The sequence below is a fragment of the Orcinus orca genome, chromosome 11 (assembly GCF_937001465.1).
Source record: "Orcinus orca chromosome 11, mOrcOrc1.1, whole genome shotgun sequence".
NCBI lineage: Eukaryota > Metazoa > Chordata > Mammalia > Artiodactyla > Delphinidae > Orcinus > Orcinus orca.
Window position 1 is genome coordinate 95,700,077 of NC_064569.1, and position 26,972 is coordinate 95,727,048.

A 26,972-nucleotide genomic window follows, 5' to 3' on the forward strand; every position below is an offset into this window, starting at 1 on the left:
CAGCTAACTCTCTCGCACTGCCTGCGTCTGACTCAGGAGGTGGTGCCGGGGCCAGAGGAGACGGGCCCTGTGTCCCTTTAAGCAGGGAGTACAAATTTCCATCCCAGCCCCGCCCTCCAGCTCTTCCTGACGTCAGGAGGAAGGCGTGTGTGAGTGAGTGAGGGGCCTGAGGTGCCGCATGCTCACACACACACACACACACACACTCATACAGAGTCATACACACAGCTCATCTTTCAGACCATCCCCTGCTCATCAGCTCCAAGCGCGCGCGAGAGGCCGAGTCTGAAGCCAGCTGCAGGAGGCAGTGCCAGGACCTCAGCTGCCAGGGAGAGGTAAGGGGCCAGACCGTGCGGGCACACAGAGGGCACACTGGAAACTGGCTCTGGCAGGGGCGAAGGAGGGAGGCGTGATTTGGGGGCACTGGGAAGGTGGGCACCTCCCCTGGGGCTGGTTCAGCCCCGTTCAGTTTACAGAAGAGGGGCAGGCGGCTGAGCACATGAGCCCACCGGGCCATCCCGCCGCCTGCGCTCCCTCTCCCTGGCCCCCAGGGGAAGCTGAGGCTGTGTGGCTCCCTGTGAGAGGGTGTGTGTGTGTGTGTGTGTGTGTGTGTCTGGGACTTGTGTCTGGCTCAAGAAGCAGAGAGCATCAGACACCTGCCAAGCCGCAGCCTCCTGTCTGGGAACCAGGGGGAGAGAAATGACTGGAGAAATCACTGTGTCTCCTACCAGACACTGAAAAGAGAGTGCAGCAGGGAGCAAAATAGGTCTTTCCCCTTGGAATCTGGGTTGGGGGTCGGCAGGGACCATCTGGGGCAGGCAGACAGTTGGACCTGGAGCAGCTGTCTCATCCTGACTATTTCTTCCCTGATGTGATGGGGGATAATGGTGTTAATTGGCTTGGGGAGGTGGCTCCATGTTCTTATATTCCCCTTTGCCTCAGAGCCAACCCCACCAGGAGCTCTTGCCTCTCCTAAGGCCACTCCTCTCCCTTGCCCACTGGTCTGGCTGTAACCTCCACCCTTGCCAGGACGCAGCCCCTGGAGGGCAGGGGTGATAAGCCAGGGGCTGCTGGGTCCCCTGCCGTGGGATTCAGGGACTCGGGCAGGCTTGCTTAGTGCCGAGTTCCTCAGTGGCTTGACTCTGGCACAAGGAGTCCGGGCGGAGATAAGGGGTGATGCTGGCACCCAGAAGGGAGACAGCAGGTTCCTGCCAATCTGCCAGCCTGCAGACTCTTCCCAGGCAGAGGGGAGGGAGACGCGGAGCGAGAACAATAATAAATACAGAGTGTGAACTGCTGCATCCGCTGGGGCTGGGGGAGGGGAAGAGGAAGTGTGCCCGGGTGGAGGGTGGGCAACCTCTCTGAGAGCCTGGCATCATGCCCGCCTGGGTATGCTCCTGTGGAGACGTCTCCCTCGGAAGGGACTGTCTCCAGCCCCCTGGGGGATGGGGAGCCAGTTCCCCAAAACTGACTCCATCCCAGAGGCCTCTGGGTCCTCCAAATTCTGGATATTTCCTCCTCCCAGCCTCCTACCCCACCTCCCCCCACCATTTCTTTTAAGTCCTTTCCAAAAACATCTATTTCCCCATATCTGCCCCACCCCTCTGGATCTGTCTGACCCTCCTCCAAAAACAAAAACAAAAACAAAAACAAAAAACAAAGACAGGTGTAAGCAGGAACCAGCTCACAGGGGCCTGGGAGAGGTCAGGGGACAATCTTGGCCACAGAGGTTTCTCCCAGGCCTGGAGAGAGATGGATGGGCAATGTTCACAGAAGTCCACTGGCCTTGGAGGGGGCCTCCCTAGGGGGGACTGGGGGGTCCCACACAGCTGGCTGGTGGGGAGGGGACACCTGCAGGCTGGTCTAGAGGCAAGTCCCTGAGAGTGGCACCAGCAGAGGGAGCTCAGGGCTTAGCTGAGCTGGTCACATCCATTGGTAACAACCAGCAAAACCAGGACCCAGAGCCTGGTGGGAAGAGGTCTTGGGGCAATTCAGACCTTTGTCCATGCAGAGCATTAAGATGGGAGGCAAAAAGCAATGGGAGCGGGAAGCTCTTCCCCTGCCCCAAAGCCAGTGGCATGATGGTCACCAGGAGGAGTGGCATGGCACGCTGGAAAGCTCATGGGCTTTGGGGTTATGTTGATTTGAATGCAAGCTCGGCCAGTCTAAATGTGACTTTGACCAGGCCGTACCTCTTTCTAGGGGGACTCAGGATGGGAAAGCAACTTGCCCAGGGTCACACAGCCCAGCAGAGCTGGGATGTGAGCATGGATCTCATGGTGTCCATCCTGGCATCCCTACCCCCACTAATACCAAGGAAGCCCAAAGGGCTTAATCATAGCAGCCCCCCAGGGCAGCTTGGGGACATAACAAGGAGGAGAGTTAAAGGGTCTCAATTAAGCTCAAGTATTGGCCGGGGCAGCGCACCCCCACCTCCCTGCAATACACACACACACACACACACACACAAACACACAAACACGATGTGGGAGAGGGAAAGAACCAGGTTTAATTAGGTCACCTCCAGCTGCTAGAGCAGCTTTGGCACTGATGTATTTTAAGGAGTGTCTGGGAGGCTGGGAGAGGGGGAGGGGCCGGGGAAGTGCCAGCTTCTCTCTGGTGGTTCTGAGGCTGTTTCCTCACCTCCTCTGGCCCATCACAGGCAAGACCTCAAAGTTCAGAAAGCCCTTCCACCATCACCCTGTGTTCCCTGCCCTTCCCCTTTCCAAGCCACCATACCCATTCCTCCCCCTCTCTGTTCCTCCACAATGGGGGCTCGGGCTGGGATGTTTTTATTGAGGGAGTTGCTTTTAAGCTTGCTGTAGTTGACAAGTGACTCACCCAAGGTCACAGTCTGAGTCAGCACAAAGCCAGAAATAGAACCCCAGGCCCTGTTCTCTTCCCTCTCCAGGGGAGGCAGGCGCTTTCAGGGACCTGCTGCGCCTCCCACCGGAGGCCTTTCTGCACCGCCCCCCAAAACGTCTCCAGGGTGTGGAAGGCTGTGTGACCCCAGCAAAACTCTTCACCTCTCTGGGCCTCAGTTTACTCCTCTGAAGAACAGGGTTGATAACAGTAATTATCATGTAGGTGTGTTGTGAGGAGTAAATGAGGAAACAGGGCAAAGGGTTTGGCATACCACTTGGTACACGGTTAATAATCAATCGATGGTGGCTGTGATCTTTTTCTTTTTTAAACTCACTACTTGAATTTTGTTTTGTTTTGTTTTTTTATAAAATAAATTTATAAATTATTTATTTATTTTTGGCTGCGTTGGGTCTTCGTTGCTGCGCGCGGGCTTTCTCTAGTTGCGGCGAGCAGGGTCTACTCTTCGTTGCGGTGCACGGGCTTCTCATTGCGGTGGCTTCTCTTGTTGCTGAGCACGGGCTCTAGGAGCATGGGCTTCAGTAGTTGTGGCACGCGGGCTCAGTAGCTGTGGCTCATGGGCTCCGGAGCATAGGCTCAGTAGTTGTGGAGCACGGGCTCAGTTGCTCCACGGCATGTGGGATCTTCCCAGACCAGGGATCAAATCCATGTCCCCTGCATTGGCAGGCGGATTCTTAACCACTGTGCCACCAGGGAAGTCCCGGTGGCTGTGATCTAGTCGTATCAGGACTAACCACCCTGTGTTCTACTTGTCTATCTGCTACCCCCAGTGGAATGGGGCCCTCTAAGGGCAGGGCTGTCTCCTCTCCTGTTTGTTGTCCCAGAGCCTGGCAATCATATTCAGTGACGTGTGTGTTTCTGACAACCTCAGAGGAGAGTTGGAGTGACCCTCATGAGTCATCTGGACCAATGATGATTCATATAGCTGAGGAGAAAATTGAGGCCCAGAGAAGGGCAGGTGCTTGCCCCAGGTCACACAGCCCTGGGTGGTTGAGCCACCTTGCTTTCCCTGATCTGCCCAGGAGAGGGATTCGCTTGGTCAACAGAGGACTCTGAGGGCCATCTCCTGCCCAGTTCTTTTTTGGGGAGCTGATAATTGGAGGAGCCCCAACACCAGGTTGATGGCCACCTGCTGTCAGGGCTGAGTCACCGTTCACAGCCCTGTGAAGCTGTATCACGACCTTGCCTAGGGTTATCTCCGAACAGCCCTGATGTTTTGTTTTCAGATCCCCTGGCCCTTTTGTCTGTGGAATTGCTGGGGTTTGATCTTCTTGCAGGGAAATGAAGAGGATCTTGGCTGGCAGGGTCAGAACCAAAACACTCACAGGTGGACCATTGACACAGCTCCCAGCTCCTCTCATAACCTGGACAGGGTGCTACGATTTGCCCTATTGGACAGATGGGGAAACTGAGGCTCAAAGAGGGAGGGTCACTCAGCTAGGACACTGCAGAGCCAGGATTCAGTCCTGGGCCCTCTGGGTCCTGAGCTGTCCTCTTGCCCTCCAACTGCTAGTTCTGAAGGGCATTATTCCAGGCCAGAGACGCCCCCAGATGGGCACACCGAATTCCTCAGGAGCTAGGGCTTAGCTCTGTTTGAGTTGAAGCACATGTTCTACAGACACATCTATTTCTCTGCTCTCGGAGTTTATTTCCCCTTTCTCAGGGAAAGTTCTTTTGGGAAAACTTCAGCCTTGTCTTGGCTGAACCAGGAACAGAATTTATCCTCGCAGGAAAAGCACCATTTGCTTTCAGACAAATCTGGCCTCTGTCACTTACCTGCTGTGTGACTTTGGGCAAGTCACTTATCCTCTCTGAGCTTCAGCTTCCTCATTTGTAAAATGGAAACAATTGTGATTTCAACCTTTGAGGGCAACTGGGAAATTTAAAAATGGAAAATAATTTCTGTAAAGACTTTTTAAAGAAAAAATATTTTATTATTTATTTTTGGATCTGTTGAGTCTTCGTTGCTGTGCGCGGGCTTCTCATTGCGGTGGCTTCTCTTGTTGCAGAGCACAGGCTCTAGGCGCATGGGCTTCAGTAGTTGCAGCACGCAGTCTCAGTAGTTGTGGCTTGCAGGCTCTAGAGCGCAGGCTCAGTAGTTGTAGTCCACAGGCTTAGTTGCTCCGCGGCATGTGGGATCTTCCCAGACCAGGGCTCAAACCTGTGTCCCCTGCGTCGGCAGGCTGATTCTTAATCACTGCGCCACCAGGGAAGTCCTGTAAAGACTTTTTGTAAAGACTGTGTATAGCATTCAGACAATAAAAGCCCTGTCTTCACTTGCCCCCTTCTGTGGCAATATTCTGGAGAAAGTGTCTGAACTGGAGGCTTGCTCAGCACCCCCTTGTTCCGCTCTCCCTGGTCTCCCAGGCTGCCCTGCGCTGTAGAGTTTCTTCAAGTCCAGGGCTCTGGCAGGAACCAGAGAGGGAAAGACTCTGTCCAAGATCACACAGCAAGTCAGTAGCAATGCAGGGGCTGAACCCAGGACTCCTGACTTCCCACTCCAAGGCTCCAGAGTCGGATTCCCCTGGTTCAAGTCCTGGCTCAGACATTAATTGCTGTGTGGCATTGAGTGAGTGACAGCCTCTCTGAGCCTCAGTTTCCTCATCTGCAAAATGGGGTCATAATAGCACCAGCCTTAAAGGACTATTGCAGGAACTAAATGAAAGGAGAAGCTATGAGGGGCAGCGCAGGGACCTAGTGTGTGGGTGAGTCCTTGGGGAAACAGGGAAGATGAGCATAAGGGGCGGCTTTGGCTGGCGGGTCTCTCCTTCTGCCCACTCCCTCTCCCCTCCACGCCCAACTTAGCCACCTTGTCCGGAAGGAGCACCCTCTCACCCAGCACCTACCCAGTGCTTCCCCCATTCCATCCCATGTCATTCTCACTGAAGCTCTCGGAGGACGGATTCTTGTAATCCCCATTTTCCATAAGAGGAAGGAGAGAGGGGAGATCTCAGAGCAGCGCTCTTGGCACTTGTGGGGCCTAATTCGTCTGCCCCTCCAGCCCCAGCTCCTGCCCGAAGGTCAACTCCCCACCTTCTCCCTGGGAGCCCCTCTGGGTAGGTGGGGCTGTGGACTGGGAGCTACAGGGGATGAATGTCAATTGCTGCTGTTACTCCATCCCCTTCTCCTCCCCCTCTGCTGCCTGGCCCATTTGGGGGAAGGGAAGGAGGGGGGCTGCCCTCAACCCTAACCCTGGAAAATCGGTGCCTCTTTCCCCTTCCCCACTGCCCGCTTTGCATGAGACCTGGGAGGCACGCTCACTCAGTCTTGGGTCTGGAGGCCTGGCTGGCCAGAGCAGGGCCCAGCTCAGCTGCATCTCCCTGGTAACCACTGTGGGCTGCCTCTGCCCCTCCCCCACCTCCTTCCCTCCCCTCCACCCGCCATGACCTCCCAGCACAGGCTGTCACCGCCAAGCACAATACCAGGCCTGGGAAAACTGTGCAGTGCGCAGGCTGCGCCGCCCTGCTTCCTGCAGAAAGGGAGGCCGAGCTCCTCTCCCTGCCCCTGGCCACCCTCACCCAGTTAGGGAAGCAGGCACCCAGGGCTGTGATGCAGGGCCCGTCATCTCCTGCTTTCCTGGCTGTGTCATCTTGGGTAGCTTTGTTGCCTGTCTTCCTTTTTGGTAACAGCTTTATTAGATATCATTCCCACACCATATAATTCATCCGCTTAAGACGGACAAGTCAATGGCTTTTAGTATATTTACAGAGTTGTGCAACATCACTGCAGTCAATTTTAGGACATTTTCATCACCCCCAAAAGAAACCCTGTACCCATTAGCAGTCACTACTCATTCTCCTTCCCCCTCCCCAAAGCCTGGAACCACTAATCTACTTCCTGTCTCTATGGGTCTGCTTAATCTGGACGTTTCACATGCATGGAATCATGTAATCCATGGTCTTTTGTGACTGGCTTCTCCCACATAGCATCATGATTTCAAGGTTCACGGTTTCAAGGTTCAGCTGTAATGTAACATGTATCAGTACTTCATTTCTTCTTATGGCTGAATAATACTCTACTTTATGGTTAACCACATCTTGTTTATCCATTTATCTGTTGTTGGACCCTTGGGTGGTTTCCACTTTGGGGCTGTTATGAGTAACGCTGCCATGGACATTCATGTGCAAGTTTTTCTGTGACTGCTTCAGTTTTCTTCTCTCTAAAATGGGGACATGGGAATTCCTGGCAGTCCAGTGGTTAGGACTCCACGCTTTCAGTGCCGAGGGACCGGGTTCGATCCCTGGTTGGGGAACTAAGATCCCACAAGCCGCGGGGCGGCGCAGCCAATAAATATATAAATAACTAAATAAAATAGGGATAAAAATGCTAAACCTGGCCCATCCCTGCCTCCTCAAGTGGGCTCAGAGAGAAAAACTGCACGTCAGCGTGACGGGCTGTGAGGGGCAATTCTCACCCCACCCCTGGCAGTTCTTTTGGCTGGAAGGGATGTGTTGGGCGCTTGCTGGGGAGGAGGGAGGCTGCATCTCCACCCCCAGGGATGGCACAGTCAGCTCATCACCTTGACCCAGAAAAGTCCCACTTGCTATGTGATCTTGAACAGTGGTCAGGAGACCTGCTCCAATGACGGGGGTTGAATGGGGTGACCCCTTGGCTCTTCTAGTCCATGCAGGGCTCTGGAGTCCTAAGGAGTCCTGAACTCTTCCCTGGGGGGCAGGGCAGGGTGGAGATGGAGGCCAGAAAGAGACTTAGTTCAGGGATTCACCTCTGCCCCCAAGGCCTTTGGGTGAAGTGGGGGGGAGTGAAGGAATGGGGGTGAGGAGGTGGGGAACTCGTCACCCTCACTCTTATATGACCATGGACAATGGGCACTTCTTTGTATCCCCCACCTTAGCCAAGCCTCACCATAGCCTGTGAGGGAGTGAGGCGGGGCTTATCAGCTCCATTATACAGATGAGGAAGCTGAGGCCAGTGGAAGTGCTACCCAAGTCCACGGCTAACACGCAGCGGAGCTGGAGCTCTCCTGGTCCAGGTGTCCTGCCTGGCCCCACTGTGGCAGGCTGCCCGCCCCAGGCTCAGTCAACAGCTAGCGTCTCTTTGAGCCCAAGACTTTCCAGCCCCTGGGGAGGGGGAGGGGGGGGTGAGTGCATGGGTGGGGGAACTACATTCTCTTCCTCTGCAGAGAAAAATATAGGATGAATTTTTTTAAGGTCATCCAGGCACTGAGCTGTTGACAGGGGAATTTCTATTGATTAGCACTGATAGTAGCAATTTATTGGGTACCTACAAGATGCCAGATGCCGTCACACACACTAAATCATTGAATCCTCAGCAACCAGGGGAATTCCCTGGTAGTCCAGTGATTAGGACACGGGTTTTCACTGCCGTGGACCTGGGTTCAATCCCTGGTCCGGGAACTAAGATCCCACAAGCTGTGTGGTGTGACCAAAACCCAAAAACCTCAGCAGCCTTGCGTGGTAAGCATTCTCAACCTCATTTTAGAGAGGGGGAACCTGGGGCTAAGGAAGAATCTCCAACATTCCTAAGAGCTCACCATGCCCCGGCCCTGTTCTAAGCATGCAGAAAGTCATTTAATCCTCACAGCAACCTCTCTGTGAAATAAGAACCAACATTATCCCCATTTTACAGAGCAGGAAACCAAGTCAAAGGTTATGAGTGTTGACCAAGGCTGCACAGCTGGTAGGTAGAGGAGCCAGGATTCAAACCCAGACCTTTTGGGTCCACATTCACCCACATTCCCACCTGCCATGTTGGAACTGTTGGGTGGCTTGCTTGAGGTCACCAAGTTACAGGTGACAAAGCTGAGATTCAGACCCAGGTCTGTGGATTTGAAACTGCTAGTAGTTGTGCCACACTGTGTCCCGGATCATTGGCCACTTTACCCATCCCACCTCTTAGGGCCCCAAGTTAAAGAATTGAACTTCAAGCTGGAAGGACTTTTGGTTAGTCTCAGTCAGCTTGGATCACCATTAGCAAAATACCCCAGACTGGGGGCTTGAACAAGACATTTACTTCTTACAGCTCTGGAGACTAGAAGCCCGAGATCAGTGTGCTAGCATGGTCTGGCTCTGTCTGGGGAGAGCTCTTGTCCTAACTTGTAGACCACCCCCTTCTGGCTGTGTCCTCATAAGGCAGGGAGAAAGGAGGCAAGGTCTGGGTGGGGGGGTGTCTGTCCTTCTAAGGACACTAATCCCATCATGGGGGCCCCACCCTCCTGACCTCATCTAAACCTAGTTACCTCCCAAATGCCCCATCTCCAAATACTATCACATTGGAGGGGTTAGGATTTCAACATGTGAATTTTAGGGGAACACAATTCAGCCCACAGCAAGGTTGTATGACCATTTTGTCTTTCTGGGGAGGACACTGAGTCAGGCAGGGGCTGTGAGTGGCCTGAACTCACTCTGTCAGAAGTAGCAGGCAGGCCCAGCCCTCCAGACTTGTGTCCAGAAGCTGCCCACCCTGGACCACACTCACCTGTACCTCTGTCTCCCCCTTCCAGACGGAGCCTGTGGCTGGTGAGTCCGCCGAGCAGGGCCAGGCCGGGCCCTGCCCACAAGGACGCCCAAGCCCTTCACCGGCCCCTGCGCCTGGGAGCCCACCAGGCTCTCCCACTGGCTCCACCATGACTTCGGAGCCCACGCCACCCCCGGTCGTGCCCCCGCTCCACTCCCCCAAGTCCCCTGTCTGGCCCATCTTCCCATTCCACCGGGAGGGCAGCAGGGTCTGGGAGCGAGGCTGTGTCTCATCTCGGGACCTGCCCAGTCCCCTGCCCACCAAACGGACCAGGACGTATTCAGCGTGAGTACCTGCCCCTCACCCAGGCTCTGGTGGTCCTTCCCCAGGACAGGGCTCTGGTCGGGGCTGCCCAGCTCCCAGCCTCCTCCATCCCCTGTTGTCCTCACCCGAGGACAGGGGAGCTGTGTAAGGACCTTCCAGTAACTGCTAGCGTTCATTCATTCCACAAAGCTGTACTGAGCTCCCGACCAGGGGATCCAGTGATGAATAAGGCAAAGTCTCAGCCTGCAAGGTGCTTACAATCCAGAGGGAATTTGTCCACCATTCACTACACCTGGCCGGGTTGGGCATCAGGGAAGATGTCCTAGCTGGGTTTGGAAGATTTATCAGGTGAAGAAGGAAGCTGGGTGCTCCCGGTGGATGAAACAGCCTGGGCAAATGCAGAGGCATGGGGTGGACCTTTGGAGAGAGGCGGGCAGGCTGGACAGAGACCAGCCCTGGGTCTTTGGGGTGGGTCACGAGGTGGAGTCAAATTGGGGAAGGGTTTTGTGGGAGCCACAGGGAGGCTGACTTGGTTTGGTCAAAGGAGGGGTTTTTGATGGCAAGCGCTGATTGTCCCATGTCCAACCCAAGACCAGGCACAGAGCAGATGCTTAATAAATGATGAATGAATGGATGAATGACAAATAAGTGAACAGGATGGATACTGCTGCTTCAGGAGATAGTGAGCTCCTCGTTCTGGGAGTTATTCAAGCCTAGGTTGTACATTCTTCACTTTGAAATCTTACAACAGGAATCCATGTAACCTCAGGAGGGGAGGGTCTTGTACAGTGAGAGGGGCACTGGCTGGGAGTCAGGAGACCCACTTGCTGTGCACCCTCGGAGAGCCAGTTTCCCTCTCTGGGCCTCAGTCTCCTTATTGTCCAATGGGATGATGAGAGGACTGAACTAATCTCTATGGGTGGTTTCTGCCCTGGGGAGGGTTCTCCACAGCGCTAGCGCTGAGGCAGGCCCTGCAGACGGGCCCCGGGAGAGCTGTGGGGGTCCAGGGAGGGGGTCCCCAGCCCACAGTTCCAATACCCCTACCCTATCTTCAGGACAGCCCGTGCCTCGGCTGGCCCCGTGTTCAAGGGTGTCTGTAAGCAGTTCTCACGCTCACAGGGCCACGGCTTCATCACCCCGGAGAACGGGTCAGAGGACATCTTCGTGCATGTGTCTGAGTGAGTCTCTCCCCCTTCCCCGTTGTTGGCTGGGCCCCTGCTGCAGTATCCTAGCAGTGCCTCCAGAATGCTCCCTAGGCCTCTCCCCTCACTGGCTGAAGTCTGTTCCTGGCACATTTCTCCTCTCATAGGGCCTCCAGGGGCATGGGTGGAGGAGGGCTGGGGCCAGATGGAGAGGGGGCACTCAGACCCCAGAAGCCCTGGGAACCACTGCCTGAGCCCTGGGATCCTGTTCCCGCATCACGGGGACGGAGAGGGCTGGGTCCTTCAGCCTGGAGGGAAGCTAGGAGGTGGGAGGTGGTCTAGGCCTGGCCCCCAGCCCTAATGCCAGGTGTGACCTGTGGAGTCACTGAGCCCTAAGCCTTGGGAACCTCCCTGAGCCCTTTTGCATCTCACTTTGTAGCATAGCGAGGGGCTGTTTATGATTCCCATTTTACAGATTAGAGAACTGAGGCTCCGAGAAGGGTGGCTGGCTCAGGCTCCCTGGCCTAACTAGGCCCAGGGCTAGGATGCCCTCAGGCCAGACCACAGGGGGCATCCAGGGAGGGGGCCTGCTCCTGGGCTGACACCCCCTCCCCCCCACCAGCATCGAGGGGGAGTACGTGCCAGTGGAAGGCGACGAGGTGACCTACAAGATGTGCCCTATCCCGCCCAAGAACCAGAAGTTCCAAGCCGTGGAGGTGGTGCTCACCCAGCTGGCTCCACACACTCCCCACGAGACGTGGTCCGGCCAGGTCGTGGGCTCCTAGGCTGCTGGCCCCTGTGCCAGCCGCCAGGCGTGGGGGGAGCCACACAGGGTAGATGGGCAGCAGCCAGCTCCACGCCCCACGGCACTGGCTGAGCCAGTCCCCGGGGCGGCCTCGGCGTGCACGTGTGTCTGTCTGTGCTTGTGGGCATGAGTGTGTGCCTCCACCTACCCCGTGACTGTCGTGTGAGCTGGAGCGAGGGCAAGGCCACCAGACCTGCCTTCCCTGCTTTCCACTCTCTCTCCTTCCTCCCCTCCCTGCCACACACGCACAGGACCCTCTTGCCCTCCTAACACCCATGTGCGTGTCCACTGAGCCTCTGAGGGCCTGCGTCAGGCCTGGGCTGGGAGTCGGGGCAGCAGTGGGCCCTGCCCCCCCGCCCCGTACAAGCTTGCTCCCCTTGCCTCTGCTCCAGGCCTGGCCCCGGGGGCCAGACTCTGCTTGTGCTACTCACGCACAGCCCCCTCCCCCCGGGCTGGGGTCTCCCACTGTGACCTGGACCCCTCCTCTGAGAAGCCAGGCCACTGAGTGCTTTGGGGGAGCCTCCCGGCCTCTTGCCGGGGAAGAGGGTGAAACCCGGGGCAGAAAGGCCACCCCCTCGCGCCCCCCATGGCCAAGGCCCAGCCTTCCCTCCTTCCTGCTCGCTCTCAGCACACTTGAGGCAGGAAAGAGGGGCCTGGGGGCAGAAGGCAGTTCTGGGGGCTCCGGTTTCGCTGGCCAGCGCCTCCTCAGCCTGGCAGTGGCTTTGGCAACCCCAAACTGAGGCTGTGTCCACTTCCCTGGGCCTTGCTGAGCCTTGCTGCCTTGACTCCACCCCGGGGAGGCAAAGGTCTGCAGAGGGGTGGGAGCACGGCTCCCCCCGCTTGGAGGCAGCCATCCCCTTTGCCCTGGCTCAGAAGCCCCACTGATGCTCTGCCCGTGCCCAGCCATCATGGCCGCTGAGGACCCAGCGATGGAGGAACACACATGCCCTCAGGCGAGCCAGCCACAAGGACAGCTCTCAGCCTGGGAGACCACCAGCCCTGCAGCCCCCCTTGCTGGACCCTCTTCCCAAAGCCATGGGATAGTGGCTCCCACTGGCCACCAACAGGCCAGTGGCTGAGGTGTGGCCTGTCTTGTCCATCCCTTAAGGTGTGGGGTATCCCTCTTCCTTTTGGGCCAGGATGTGTTTGCGTGCATTCACTCCTGGGCAGGGGGTTGGCCTGGCCTGGGAGGTCAGGAAGGAGGGGGTCTACCTCCATCCCCCCACCTTCCCACCACACTCCCCTCCAGAGAACACATCACCTGATGGGGGAAGAAATGGGGTTCAAGGGAGGACCTGCCAGGGAGTGATCCTTATGAAACCCAGTCTGAGTGAAACAGATGCCAAGGATGTGGGGGTCAGTGACTGTCTAGGAGGATCCCCAGCCCTGTAGGCGCCCCAAGGCCCCAGGGGAGACACCAGCTGAGGTATGTGTATCTCACCCCTGTCCCCAGCACAGAGGCTGGAAGACCAGAGCTGCTAAGATGCACTGGCCAGCCCCCTAAAACTCAGAATGGCCCAGCCTGGCCCCCACGCTGAGCTGGGGCTACTCTAGCAAGGCCTGAGGCCTTTCCCCTGAGGAACAAGGCTCCCTGGATTCCTTGGCGGAAGGTTAACTCTTGGGAACCCCCAAGACACCCTCCCCGCACACACACCAGGAGTAGGCCCCCACTTTAGGCACCAACCAGGAAGCAGGCTGTGGTAACGTCAGCCCTGGGGCCGCCCCACAGCGTCCAGTCCGACCTCCTGAGACCCCCAGCCACCTGGACTCCCCCATCCTTCCTCACACTGGCAATAAACCCTCAACTGTGACTCAGCCTGACCCACAGCTGCCTTTCTGTCTGGGTCCCAGGGGAAGGGGCTGGGGGAGGACACCTCAAACAGCCCTTGTTTGGGGCTTCAATGGCCCACCCTCCTCGACTGCATCAGATTCCCTGTGTGACCTGGGGCAAGTCCCTGCCATCTGTGCCTGTTTTCGCATCTGCAAAGGCAGGGCTGTAACAGCCTCTGTGACTGGGGCCAAATAGCCATTCAGACTCCACACCGCGTTCCACGAAGTTTAGTATCTGTGAGATCAAGCTCTCACAAGTATGCACCTTCCCCACTGCTGTGCTCCCCATCTAGGGCAGGGAAGCAGTGCGGGCTCTATCTTGTACCGACACTCGCACACGCTTCCCGCGTAGACAGAAACCTGTTCTGTCCAGAAGTACGAGCAGCAGCTGCAGCCGGGGCCATCGGGCTGGAGGACGGGAGCCAGGCCCACCACGAGCTGACCAGCTGGGGGTGGCTGTCCACACAGACCCTGGGCCCACTTAGGCAGGTAACATGAGGCAGGTGTCCTGGGCCAGAGGAGGGGCCCTGGCGCCCCCGAACACCAGGGCCAGGGGCTCTCTTAGGGCCGGGCAGAGCTCTCTGGAAGTCCCAAGGGGCAGGTGTGGGCCCTGGTCACGCCTCGTGGGCTGTCTCTGGGAAAAAGATCTCACGGCATCGCTGCACCGTGTCCTGCGGGGACACCACACTGTGGCCAACAGTCCGGGGGTCTGTGTAGATCTCAAAGTCGTTCCCACCCTGCACACAGAGGAAGGGCAGTGAAGGCATATGTACGCATGTGGTGCCTGGAGGAGGTTCCCAGGTTTGGAGCCCAACACCTACTCTGCCATGGGATCCCCTCCCCACACCGGCTCCTACACAGCTGCCCCTCCTCCTGCTGCCTTAGAACCGCCAGGAGGCCCTGACTTGCTGTGTGACATGGGGCAAGTGTCTAGCCAGCTCTGGGCCCCAGCCTTCCAATCTGTTTGATGGGGCTGGTGAGCACTGGCTGTTCTCTGGGAGTTTCCCAGGAGGTCTGTTCTGTCACCCCATGTCCTGGCCCCGATCTGGAGGTGACTTGGGGTGGGGGGACCTGGCTGAGCCTGAGCCACACTTACGGGGCTGGTCTCGTTCCCAAAGAAGTGGATGGTGTCGAAGCAGTCCTGGTCCAGGCTGTCCAGGCAGTAGCGCTTGTCCCAGCCCTCAGGGAAGACGTCAAAACTGATCATGCCTCCTGTGGGGGTGGGAGTGAGGGTGGCAGATGAGGCCGGCAGAGGGGCGGCTCACGGGGACCTCGGGCAAGGCCCTTCCTTCCTTCATTCATTCATTCAACAACCCTAGAGTGCCTACTGAGCACCAGGCACAGGGCATGGACAGACTCAGGATCCTCATGGGAGTTACGATCCAGGTGGGAGAAACGGGTGGTAAGTGACCAGACCACCTTTCAGATCGTGTAAGTCAATGAAGGGGGCAGGGTGCGGGGGAGGGAAGCTCCCCAGACAGTGTGATCAGGGGAGAGCTGTCCAAGAAGGTGACATTGAGCTGAGACCTGAGCCAGAGTGGCAGTTGCCAGGGAATGATACAATCCCCAAGGCAGGAAAGGGCGTGGAGTGTCCCAGTGACACAGAAAGCTGGGAAAGGGCAGCAGCACAGGCATGCGGGCCCTGGGGTGCAGGGAGGGGGCCTGGGTTTCATGAGGAGTGAGAAGGAGCCTCTGAAGGGCTCTAAGCAGGGGTATGATAGGGTCTGTTTTTCCGTAACGATCCCTCTGGCCACTGTAGGGGATGGACTGTAGCGGGAGGTGGTGGTGGGAGACGCTTTGGTTTTTGACCTGAGCAACTGGGTGGGAGGTGTGGGTTGCCTGGGTTTAGGTGGGGAAGCCTCGGGGGCTGGAGTGCCTGCCTGTTTTGGCTCAGCTTGCCCTTGCTGTGCTCGGAGGGCTGGGAGGGGTTTCTAAAGATGCTGGGGGGTGCAGCCTGGCCTTGGGAGTGAGGCCCTGGGGTGGGCTCATGTACCAGACCTTTCAGGCCCTCCAAGGGGTTGACGTACCTCGGGAGAACCTCAGTCCTTTGCCGGCAAACTCTGTTTTCAGGGCTTCCACAAACTTCTCCCGGATCTTCTCCTTCTGCGGAAGGGGAGAGAGCAGACTGAGGTTCAGAGGGCTGCTGTGGGCCAGGCCCTGGGCTGGGTACACAGTGCATGTGAGCTCACTGAGTCTTCCAGGTGGATGTCATGCCCCACCCCCCACTTTACAGATGAGGAAACTGAGGCTCAGAGGGGGCTATGCCTTGTTCAAGGTCACCCAGCCTCAGTGGCAGAGCCAGGGCCTGAATCCCAAAGGCCTGTAACTGAACTCAGCGCCAGATCCTGCCAGTGGGGTACGGGCGGGGTATCCTGAAGGAGGCCTTGGAGCAGAGGCTCGAGGAGGAAGGCTGAAGGGATGGGACAGTCTGAGTCCCAAGTCACAGTGTCCACCTCAGGGCAGGACTCAGCCCTGTCAGCTCTGCCCAGTCCGCAGGGCTGAAGGAGAGTAAAGCATTTATATTAGATCTGCACTGGTGAAGGGTACACAGGAGATCAGAAGGTTCATCTCCCTCTCCAATATCAGAAGAGGGCAAAACAAGACCCAAAAGACAAGAGAAGACCCTGGGGGCTGCGGGAAGAGTCAGCGTGTCCTGTCTCATTACAGCTCATGAGATGGGAACTGTGATTATCCCCACTTTACGGATGAGAAAACAGAGGCACATAGTAGTGAAGCCACTTTTCCAGGTAACTGGGCAAGTAAGAGGTGGAACTGGGATTAGAAACCCAGGTGCCCTGAGAAAGGGCCACCTCTCAATATGTGCATGGGAGGAGGTTCTCGGCCAATGGTCAACCTTAACCACTCTACAAGAAAAGTCTCCATGTCTGCGGGCATTGCCTACCTGAAGCCTTGGGGCACAGGGTGAGAATGGGGATGAGCTAGGACATCATTGCAAGTCCCACCCAGCCTCAGGGAAACATCAGAGGGCAGCAGGCGGAGGCCCAAGTTCAAATCTTTGGGCTGCAACTAAGTGACCTTGGGCAAGCCATTTCCTCTCTCTGAGCCTCAGTTTCCTCATTCATAACATGGGTATAATATCATCTATTTCATTCATTCAGAAAGTATTTCTCAAGCACTTCTGTCAGGCATGTGCTGGGCCCGGTGGATCCAGCAGTGAACAGCCACAGAAACCCCAGCCCTTAAGGAGCTTACAGCTTCAACTGGGGAGACAGATAACCAAGATTTAAAAATAGGTGATACAGTGGATTAGAGGGTGATGGCTGTTTGGGAAGAAATAAAATAGAGGAGAAGATCAGCAGGTACAAGGGGTTGCAATGTTTCGTGTAATGCTCGGGGAAGGTGACACTGAGAAGGTGACACTTGAGCGGATGTGAAGGAGGTGAGAAGGCACAGCCCTGAAGTAGGAAACTGTCTGCTATCTCTAGAATCAGCAAGGAGGACATGGCCGGAGCAGAGAGAGCAGGGGGAGAGCAGAAGGGCAGGTCAGCGGGAAGGACAGAGATGGGCGGGCGTGAAGAGGCTTGGTGGACTGGCTCCATCCCTGAAAGGGAGTGGGTACATGGTGGGGATGATGAGCAAAATGCAAGTCAAGCTTCAGCGAGGGTAGCACATCCAAAGGTGACAGGGACCTTGGTGTGTTCCAAGAACAGAGGCACAGGGAGAAGGCTGAAGAGGGAGCCGTGAGCCAGGCAGACCCCTCGGGGCTCAGGACACCACGGGAGGCAGCTGGGACATGGTCCTGTTGGAAAGCTGACCCATGGAAGAACTGTAAGCAGGGAGTGGATGGGGGCAGACAGATGTGCTTCAAAAGCTTCTCAATGGCACTGCTGGAGAACTGACTGGCAGGGCTTTAGGGCAGGGGGTGGAGGCACACACAGAAGCGAAAGGATCTGAGGCCAACTCTGGAGGCTGAAACCCTAGACATTACTTCTGGACTTGATGGGGGTGGGCAGGTGGAAATGATGCCCTAGGTGTTGCTCAGGTAAGTAGGTGGCTGGTGGTGCTGGTCACCAAGGGAGGGAAGCCAGCAGTACTGGAAAGACGCAGAAGTGCCTACAACCATGGCGCATGGTAGGTATCCAAAAGGGTACTGGTTGAATCAGAACACCCACCCACCCCCAATCCTTTTCAATGGTAAGAAAATAAAGGCTCAGAGAGGCTGAGTGACTGAGGTCCTATAGCCTAAGGTTGCACAGTTGGTGGCACCTTGTCCAGTTCGGAGAACTCGATTCGCTCCTCCAGGGTGCAGCTCCGGCCAATGGGCGAGATGTTCAGCATGCCGTTCCGGAACTCGATGAAGGTTCCACTGGTGGGGAGGGGGCAGGTGGGAGGGCGGAGAGCCAGAGAGAAGGAGAAGGGCCCTGAATTCAAATCCAGCCCCACCTGGACATCAGGGGGGACAAGAAGCCACCCACAGGCAAGTCAGGGCCCATCTGAGAGACCTGCCCCTTTCCTCACTCAGGCCCAGGAGGGGCAGGACACAGGCTGGGTGGGACCTCACCGCTTCTTGGGCAGTCTGAGCAGGGCCATGTAGCGGAGGCAGAAGTTGATCAAGTCCTGCAGGAGTTCCTCCCCCAGGTGGTTCTGGATTGTCTGGGCAAGGGACACAGGGCTCTGAGTGTGGTGGGCACAGCACTGTTCCCCCCCGCCCAGGACAGAAGCCACCAAGGGAATGTTCCACTGTGGAAAGGGGTCTTAAGGCCCCAGGGAACGGGGGCACTGACCTGCTTGGAGAGCAGTCGTCCATGCTTATACTGCACTGTCCCGTTCTCAGCAAACACATAATCAAACTTCTCAATGACTTCAGGGCCATGTAGAGGCCAGGGGGGAAAGAAAGAGTGTGAGACCGGGTACCCAGAGCCAAGCAAAGAGATGAAACCCACACCCCTTGGTCTGGCGTCCAAAGCACACTTGTTCTATCCAGAAGCTGCTTTTCCAGCCTCCTCGCCTCCTGCAGCTTGGTTTTTCCCGAACAAGCACACAAGCCAGTGAGCTTCGCTCTGGGCCTTGGCTCATGCAGCTCCTTCTGCCTGGGGTGCCCTCCCCCTTCACTTCTTCTCCAAGATCCAGCTCCCTCCTCTGGAAGCCCTCCAGGACTTCCCGGCAGAGAACATCATTTCCGCTCTGTGCTCTCACAGCCCCTCTGTATGGGGACTTCCCTTTCATTTTACAACTTCCATCACTGTGCTATCAAGGCTGGCTGCAAGGGGAGTTTTCGGCTTTGACTGCCACAAGAAGTGGCTGGAGCACAGCCAGGAGGCTGCTGCAGGGTCAGGTGGGAGGTGACCACCTGGACTATGGTGGGGGGATGGAGATGGAGACACGGACACAGGGAGACATTTTGGACTTGCTGATGGAATAAACGAGGAGGAGGGGAAAAGGGAAAAGTCAAGGAAGTTTCTGGTTTGAGAACTGGAGGCATTTGCCTCAACTAAGCTGAAACCGGGAACCCAGCTGAGAAAAGGGGCTCTGGGTCCACACAACTTCCTGGGTGACTTCAGAATCCTCCTCTGTTAAATGGGGTATTCATACCCACTCTAAAGCGCGGTTGTGAGGATTAAATGAAAAGAAGTTAACACAAGGTCATTTTCAACAAATGGTAGCCATTACTGATTAGGCCCATTTTATTTATTTATTTTTGGCTGCGTTGGGTCTCGCAGGCTCTAGAGCGCAGGCTCAGTAGTTGTGGCACACGGGCTTAGGTGCTCCGCAGCATGTGGGATCTTCCCGGACCAGGGCTCGAACCTGTGTCCCCTGCTTTGGCAGGCGGATTCTTAACCACTGTGCCACCAGGGAAGCCCCACAGGCCCATTTTAAAGATGAGGAAATCAAGACTCAGCAGGGAGAACTGAGAACGTAAACTATGTAAGGTCAGGATTCTGTCTGCTTTGTTCCCTGCTGTTTCTCCAAAGCCCAGCACAGTGCCGGGCACACAGTAGGTGCTCACCAAATGTTTGCTGAATCACTGAAGGAAACACCTGGCTGTTCACTCTGCTTCCTTTGCCCCACAGAAGCAGGACTGGGTCTTTGAAGGCACATTCCTCCAGGGATCTCACGAACTCCCCACTTCCTCCACCCCCACCCCGAATGTGGAACTGGCTCTAGTTGCTCCTCTTACCTTCATCCCCCTCTCCCAGCTGCTCAGCAATCTTAGAGTAGTCAGAGCCGCCCACCACACCGATCTGCACCCTTCTTCGCAGCTTCTGCAGGAAGGCAGCCACCTCAGGGTCGATTTTCTGCAGGGGGGCAGGGAAGCACAGCATTCTGTCAGCACATCTGGGACCTCCACTTAGATGTTACTCAGTGCTCAGAATCCTGGGAGCCCATGTTCCACCCAGATCTGAGGCAGGTCAAGGTTTAGAACCCACATCTCCAAATTAGATGCACCTGGGTTCAAACTCTGGCTCAAGTCCCTCAATACCAGGATGACCTGAGCAAATGGCTTTGCCTTTCTTTGCCTTAGTTGTCCCATCTATAAAATAACAACCATGTGGAGTAGCAACCACGTCACTGTTAAGGATTAAATGAGATAGTGCTTGGAAATGAATAAACAATTAACTAGTGACTAATCACTTGAAAAGATTCCCCACCAAGGAAATGTAAACTAATGAGTTATAATCCATGTTTTCAAACATTCAGCTATTCAAACCTGACAATATCTAGGGTGGACATAGGGGAAACAGGCACTCTCATATGTTGCTGGTGAGAGTATAAATTGGAACAGTCACTTTGGAGGTTAATTTAGCAAAACCTATTAAAACTTTAAATGCAAATATCCTGTCACACAGAATTGCCCAGGTGTATATGGATGTTCATTGGGAGGGTTTATAACAGTGAAAAACTGCAAATAAGCTAGTCAGTCGGAGCATGGCACACACCTGCTCTGAAATTCTATACTGTGGCTACACAGAATAAAGCAGGGCTGTGCTTCCAACATGAGAGAGCCCCAAGACATGCTGTTAACTGTCAAAAGCAAGTTGCAGAAAGGCACACACGGTATGATGCCACTTACTAAAAACAAACGCACACAAAAAACCTTAGAACTTTGGGGATGGGGCTGGGCCTGGGATCCTGACTAGTCAGAGGGGACTTTACCCTCCTCTGTTATGTTTCCATTCTTTACAAGAGAATGTCTTCGTAAATACGTGTACAATTAAAAATTAACTTTTAAAAAGTGCTAAGGACAGATCCAGGTGGGTGAACAGCATTGACACTCTGTCCTTGTTTAGGCTATTAGGTTAGGGGAGCTAAGGGTCAGAGGGAGTTGTAGGGGCTGTTCCTAGACTCTGCTATCCTCCCTCCACTGTCGTCTTCCTCCCAGCCCTGAGGACCCTGGGAGCTGCTGGAAGGCCAGGTGGCCTGACTGCTGCCTGTGCCCCCAGGGCCCTCACATAGGGGAGGGGAGGCCAAGACCTGGGTTCCTATCAGCCCCTGCCCTGCAACCTAGACCTGCTGGCTCCCTGCTCTAGGAGATCCCTCAGTAGGTCCTGGTGGACCCAGACTGGAGGGCAAGAAAGAGGCCTGCTTATCCATGCACCCAGCTGGTGAGGGTGGGTCTGGGGGTTCATCCTGAGATCCAAAGGGAGAAAAACAATGTGTGGAGCAGAGGTTGGAGCATCAACAACCCAGTGAGATGTTTTTAGAAGGAAAACTGCACTCCCACTCACCCTGTACCACAATATCCCCATGGGACCAGACTAGCCACCGCCCCCATCTCCAGGTGGAAGGAGCCCCAAAACAGCCTAAATGGTACAGAAGCCCGCCATCCTTCCCTCGGCGAGGAGGGGGATGGGGATGGAAGGGAGGGAAAGTAGGGGAGGGGTTTGAGAAACTAAACGCAGGCCCAGTCTCGCAAAGGTCAGGTGGGATGGCTCCGAGACCCCCTTGTCCCCCACCGATGGGGACCTAACGCTTGGGTGCGCTGAGCCTTGTATGGAACCCTAGGTTCAGACTCCAGCTTCGCGATACCGGTGCGTCCTAGGGCTGAAATGGGGTGGGAGCCACGGCTGGGGAGGCGGGGGCGCCCCGGAGCCAGGCCTGGTAGGGTGGGGAGGAGACTAGGCCCCTGCTCGCAGCTTCCTCCCTCCAGAATCCGACCCACCCCTCTCGCTCCCGGGCAGAACGTGGGCGCGGACGCTAGCGGGCTCTGACGTGGGGAACCGGGTTCCCATCACTCCCAGCAGAAGGACCGGGGGTGTCAGGGGTCGGGTGTTGCCGCATCCCACACACGGTCCCGGGGGGTCTGGGGTCATGCCGCTGCAGGCCACACATTCGGCCTCCGGGTGTGCGCGTGACACTCCCGACGGGAGCTTCTGAACTTCGGGGCCCTACCTGGCGAGCCGGCGTGAGGGTGCCGTCCACGTCAAACAGGCAGAGGACGCGCTCCTTCCTGCGGGCGCCCTCAGCGGTGACCGCCATGGGTGCAGCTCCCGACGCCCAGCTGAGTCGAAGGAGGCGGCGGCTTTGCGAAGAGTCTAGACGGGGCGGGGCCTGGGAGGGCGGGGCCAGCAGGCCAGCCTGACCTCGCCAAACGAAGAAGGGGCGTGGTCAGGGCTTGATCTCGGAGGCAGGGGGTGGCACGGACGGGGCAGGGGCGGGGCCTGAGCTGACTCGGGAGGATAATTCTGAATGCACCAGACGGAGAAGGGGCGTGGCATAGGGAGGAGCAGACCCCAGCAGGTTCCGTCGGATTGTTCCAAATTAGACGGAGGCGGGGCGTGGGCCTGGGACCGGAAGCGAGGGATAGAACCCGGAAGGGAGGGGCGGGGCCAGAATTGGCCCTTGGCTGGATGAGTCCGATTGCTGCTGACCGAGAAGTGGTTGGACTGGGGCGGGGTCTCGAGCTCGCAGTGCCTAGTCCCCGGGGGGAGGGCGGGACTCAGCGTCCACAGCTGTCTCAGCGGCCATCAATCGCTCTAGGACTCAACGCCTCCCCGCTAATGCCTTTGACCTAGAAATCTTGAGCTTTAAGAAATCTGCTGATGGCCTTTTCTCAAGGCTCTGGACTTTGCCGAACAGCCTGACCCGACCCTTACTCCTCCCGCTGTCATTCTGTCCACCACATAAAGCGCAGCTAACGGTTTACTTCCTTTAAGAAACCTTCCTGGGACTTCCCTGGTGGTGCAGTGATTAAGAATACTCTTGCCAAAAAAAAAAAAAAAAAAAAGAATCCACCTGCTAATGCAGAGGATATGGGTTAGAGCCCTAGTCCAGGAAGACCCCACAAGCCGCGGAGCAACTAAGCCGGTGCACCACAAATACTGAGCCCTTGCGCCACAACTACTGAAGCCCATGCGCCTAGAGCCCGTGCTCTGCAAGAAGAGAAGCCACCGCAATGAGAAGCCCGCGCACTGCAAGGAAGAGTAGCCCCGCTCGCCCAACTAGGGAAAGCCCGCACACAGCAAGGAAGACCCAACGCAGCCAAAATAAATAAATAAATAAATTCATAAAAAAAAGAAGCCTTCCTGGACACCTCTCTATTCACAACTATTTAACCATCACGTTGACTTTGGAGTCAGTTCTAGGTGTCTTCCCAGCTTCACCAACCATGTGACTTTGGACAAGTCACTTCACCTCTCTGAGGCTTTGTGTCCCCATCTGTAAAATGTGAAGAACACCACCTACTTTGTAGGGTTGCTTTATGCATGAAAAGAAATAATTAATATAAAAAAGCCCACATAGCAGGCCCTCTCCAAAGAAGAATTTGTATAGATGTACTTGATACTGTTACTAATTAAACGGCTATTTCATGTCAACAGCATTAAAAATGTGTAGACCCTTTGAGCCAACAATTCAACTTTTTAAAAAATTAATTAATTTGTCTGCGTTGGGTCTTCATTGCTGCGCGCGGGCTTTCTCTAGTTGTGGCAAGCAGGGGCTACTCTTCATTGCAGTGCGCAGGCTTCTCATTGTGGTGGCTTCTCTTGTTGTGGAGCATGGGCTCTAGGTGCGCGGGCTTCAGTAATTGTGGCTCACGGGCTCAGTAGTTGTGCCCCACGGGCTCTAGAACGCAGGCTCAGTAGTTGTGGTGCACGGGCTTAGTTGCTCCACGGCATGTGGGATCTTCCCGGACCAGGGCTCGAACCCGTGTCTCCTACATTGGCAGGTGGATTCTTAACCACTGCGCCACCAGGGAAGTCCTCAACTTTTAGAAAATAAGAAAAGGAAAAAAATTGGAGATTGGTTAAATTAATTATGATCGATCCATCAGTAAGATGAATTGCTGTGAAGCCTTGAAAATCTGTGTTGTAGGATATTTAACATGGAAAAAGCATAATCCCATTTTTCTAATGGAAAAGTAGCAGACTGTCTCTGGATGCTGGTATTATGGCAAATTTCAAAGTCCTTTCCCCCCTTGGAAGTGCATTAGCCGCAGCTTCGTCTTTTCTAAGATTCTCTATTTCTTCCTCCAGAAGCCAGAGGCAAAGGCCCACCTCCAGTCCCCCCTGTATTTGTGTGGGTTGCCCTCCAGCTTGCCAGCGTGCCTGGGTAGGCAGGTGTTTTTGCTACATCCACCGTCTTTGCCCTGATGCCTGGGATCAACTCTGGCAGTTTTGGTCCTACACACACTCCACACATCTATGAGTGACGCTGATGTGCACAATACTTTTGATAGGCCTGTTTGTTTTTCTGTCTCGGTAGCTTCTGTACCCTGAGGAGATAACTGGAGGCCAAGTCAGGAGAACCACAGTGAGGTCCCTGATAACCAAAGGGACTTGCACAGGTCACCTTCCTTTGCTGGGCCTCAGTTTCTTTATCTATACAAATGGGGATGTAATCTCCACCTGTGGACAGTGACTTGCCTGCCATTCCAATAAACGAAGAGTGTTGACTGCCATTTCAGTTCTAGTAAGATCAAGCCGTCAGCCACTGCAGATGCCCCCACACCTCACACCATGGTGGGCCCTGAGAGGAATTCAGGGATGGAGGAAAACAGGAAGCATTATGTACTTTGGAGAATGGCCCTAGATAATAAAGATGCATATGTAGGGAATGATTTCAATGAGCCCAGACTCTTTCATCTTCCCATATATAGAAAAGCACTAAAATAACTGAGATGTCTGTTTTTGTGATTAGCAATAATCTTTTGATGTTTTTTCCAGCAAACAACTCCTATATATCCTGGCACCTCCCTTACCTCTTTGGAGCAGGTCCTCAGAGCTGTCTGAGAGGCTGTCTCCCCATCTATAGGCCTCAGTAAGTTCCCCAAATAAAACATAACTCGCAGTTTTTAGGTTGTGTGTGTGTGTTTTTCTTTAGTTGACATAGTAATAACTTATATTTATTGATCCCTTACTATGTGCCAGCCCCCATACTGGACCCTTGATCACATACCTTCATTCACTCTGACAGCATCTCTAGGAGATGTTACCGTCTCCACTTGGTGCAGAAAATGGAAAGGGATGCACTGCACGGAGCACCTGAGTGAGGTACTTTCTGCAGGCACAAAATTTAAGAGGGAATCAGAAAGCTCAGTAACCAAAACAAATAGCATCTAAAAAAAATTATTGAAGTATAGTTGATTTACAACAAATAGCATTTTAATGTAATTTTTTAAAAATCAAAATTAGATGATGAACAAAATATCAAGAAAAAATTTTAAGGACAGGATGAATAACTGTGTCCAGTTGAGGAGCCATGCTGGAGAGGCAAAAGGAAAAATCTGTCTTTCCTTCCAGGCCCTGTGACAGAGTTTGGTTCAGTCGTTAAACGACTGTTGTGCCAGACACTGTGTTCTGGGTCCCAGGAACACTGTAGGGAACAAAACAAGAACCCTGCCCTCAAGAAGCTTTTGTTTTCTGTAGGATGCAGATAGCAAATGGAACCATCTCCATGGGAGGGAAGACTGAACTCTTTTTTATGCACCTCTGTTCCATCTAGATCTGGTTTCTATGACTCTGGGTGCTGGCAGGGCCCAAAACCCCTCCCAGGGTCCACCTCATCTAGAGCCTGTTGGTGGTGCTGGAACTGCCTAGATTAATCTCTGATATCTCACAGTCAATACCTGTTCCTTTGCTTAAGAATTCCTAGGGAACTGGGTAAATGCAGATACCTGGGTCCCACCCCTGGTTCTGGGATCTGGAAGCTGTAGGGTGGGGCCCACAGGGCAGGGCAGGTTTTTTCCTCCTAGGGTTCGATCCACCTTTCCAAAGACAAACAAAGATAAGCTCCCTGACAGTAGCACGCCAGTGCCTTAGATCTGTAGTGAACTAGTTTCCTTACAAGTACCTTTCACAGTCTCACCCTGGATTTTCACCACAACCCATCTCACAGACGAGGCCTCTGAAACTCAGAGGGGGATGAGTGAACTGCCCTGAAGCACAGACTCAGGAAGACCAGGTGGGGTAGCCCTTATGGCCATCAGTATGTCCCTTTAAGAGGGAGGCTCATGCCTGGCAGCTGGTGCTCAGGGAGGCCCCAGGGAGAGGGAGGGGCAGGACTGGGGAACTGGGACTGGGAGGTCTGGCCAGAAGGATGTTTCCAGAGCACCAAAGGAAGCCAGGCCTGAAAGCAAGGGGTCTGAGACCCCAGCCTGGCAGAATCCTGATCAGAAAGGAAGACTCTTGGCTCCTCTGGGCCAGACAGTGGCTGAGGTTTGGAGGTTAGTGACTTCTGTGTTTGCTTTGGGCAGTGTAGCTCTTCCCTGGCGCGTTTCACTTACTTTTGTTAAGAACCCTCTGAGGTGAGTACCCTTGCACTGTATAGTCAGTTTCCAGAGGTAGGCACTGACACCAGAGATGTGAAGTGGTTCTCTCAGAGTCACAGCAGAGCCAGGATTCTCATTCAGTTCTGTTCCCCCAAAGCCCACACTTTTCCCTGACCCTGGCTGTTGGTAGAAGGCCAAGTGTCCACATGTTGCTGAGTGAATGAATATAGGAGGTGTTGACCCTCTTTTTCCCTACCTGGAGTGTGGCCTTCTGAGGGTAGGCAGTCCCAGCCCCAGGGGCAGCCTCGGTATAGTGGGGGTAGAGTCAGACCGACAGTTCCTAGGGCTGTCCCTCCACAGCCAGGTGACCTTGGACAGATGCCTCCCACTCTGAGCCTGTTTCACATTAATAAATGGGGTCACCACTGCCAGCCTCTCTGAGCTGTCAGGAAGATGAGGGGTGCAGGGAAGGAGAAGTGCTTAAAGAGGCAAGAGGCTCTGCAAAGAACAGGTCAGGGCTGGTTGCTGGTTTTAATTCCATCTCGGTTCAGGGGCAGTGGGAAGTTGGAGAGACTGTGGATGTGGGCTGGTTTTTTCTCCATTTTTCAAAATGCCAGCAGTGCTTACATTGTTTTCACAATAAATAAGTCCATTGAACTTACGCTGAAGGGCGCATGCTCAAAGGTGGTGTTTGTGGAGGGGTGGAGGCTGTTGCTGGGTTGTCATAGGCCCCCTTGGGGCTCCCTTAGCCAAAGACAGTGGGGACAGGGATGGCACTGCCCCACCTGGGGCTGGGGGGCAGGGGCAGTAGCCCCCCAAAACTTGGTGTTAGTGACCTCTGCAGATCAGAACTCAGCCCCAGGACTGTGAGAACTTGGGCAAGTCA

At 55.0% G+C, this 26,972-nt stretch overlaps 2 protein-coding genes across 5 annotated transcripts in view; one reads left to right on the top strand and one right to left on the bottom strand.

The window, feature by feature from the left end:
• Positions 1–179: 179 nt before the first annotated feature.
• On the top strand, positions 180–13,400 carry CSDC2 (cold shock domain containing C2). The gene is made up of 4 exons (XM_004279533.4): positions 180–335; positions 9,365–9,663; positions 10,698–10,820; positions 11,407–13,400. The coding sequence occupies exons 2-4, from the start codon at positions 9,488–9,490 to the stop codon at positions 11,567–11,569; spliced, it is 462 nt and encodes a 153-aa protein (XP_004279581.1). The 5' UTR covers positions 180–335; positions 9,365–9,487; the 3' UTR covers positions 11,570–13,400.
• The window catches only part of PMM1 (phosphomannomutase 1), a 28,055-nt gene continuing 5,875 nt past the window's right edge, over positions 4,793–26,972 (bottom strand). Inside the window, exons 3-11 of one of the 4 annotated variants that reach the window (XM_004279534.3) lie at positions 24,775–24,876; positions 21,772–23,584; positions 19,559–19,676; positions 18,165–18,241; positions 17,942–18,033; positions 17,647–17,746; positions 15,447–15,522; positions 14,516–14,631; positions 13,632–14,156 (exon numbers count right to left, since the gene is read on the bottom strand). In XM_004279534.3, coding sequence (XP_004279582.1) covers positions 14,034–14,156; positions 14,516–14,631; positions 15,447–15,522; positions 17,647–17,746; positions 17,942–18,033; positions 18,165–18,241; positions 19,559–19,676; positions 21,772–21,858 — 789 coding nt within the window. In that variant the 5' untranslated portion in view covers positions 21,859–23,584; positions 24,775–24,876 and the 3' untranslated portion in view covers positions 13,632–14,033. Of the gene's footprint in view, positions 5,109–13,631; positions 14,157–14,515; positions 14,632–15,446; positions 15,523–17,646; positions 17,747–17,941; positions 18,034–18,164; positions 18,242–19,558; positions 19,677–21,771; positions 24,877–26,972 lie in introns of those variants that run through there. The other 3 variants (XM_049693929.1, XM_049693931.1, XM_049693930.1) reach the window with 3 other exon arrangements.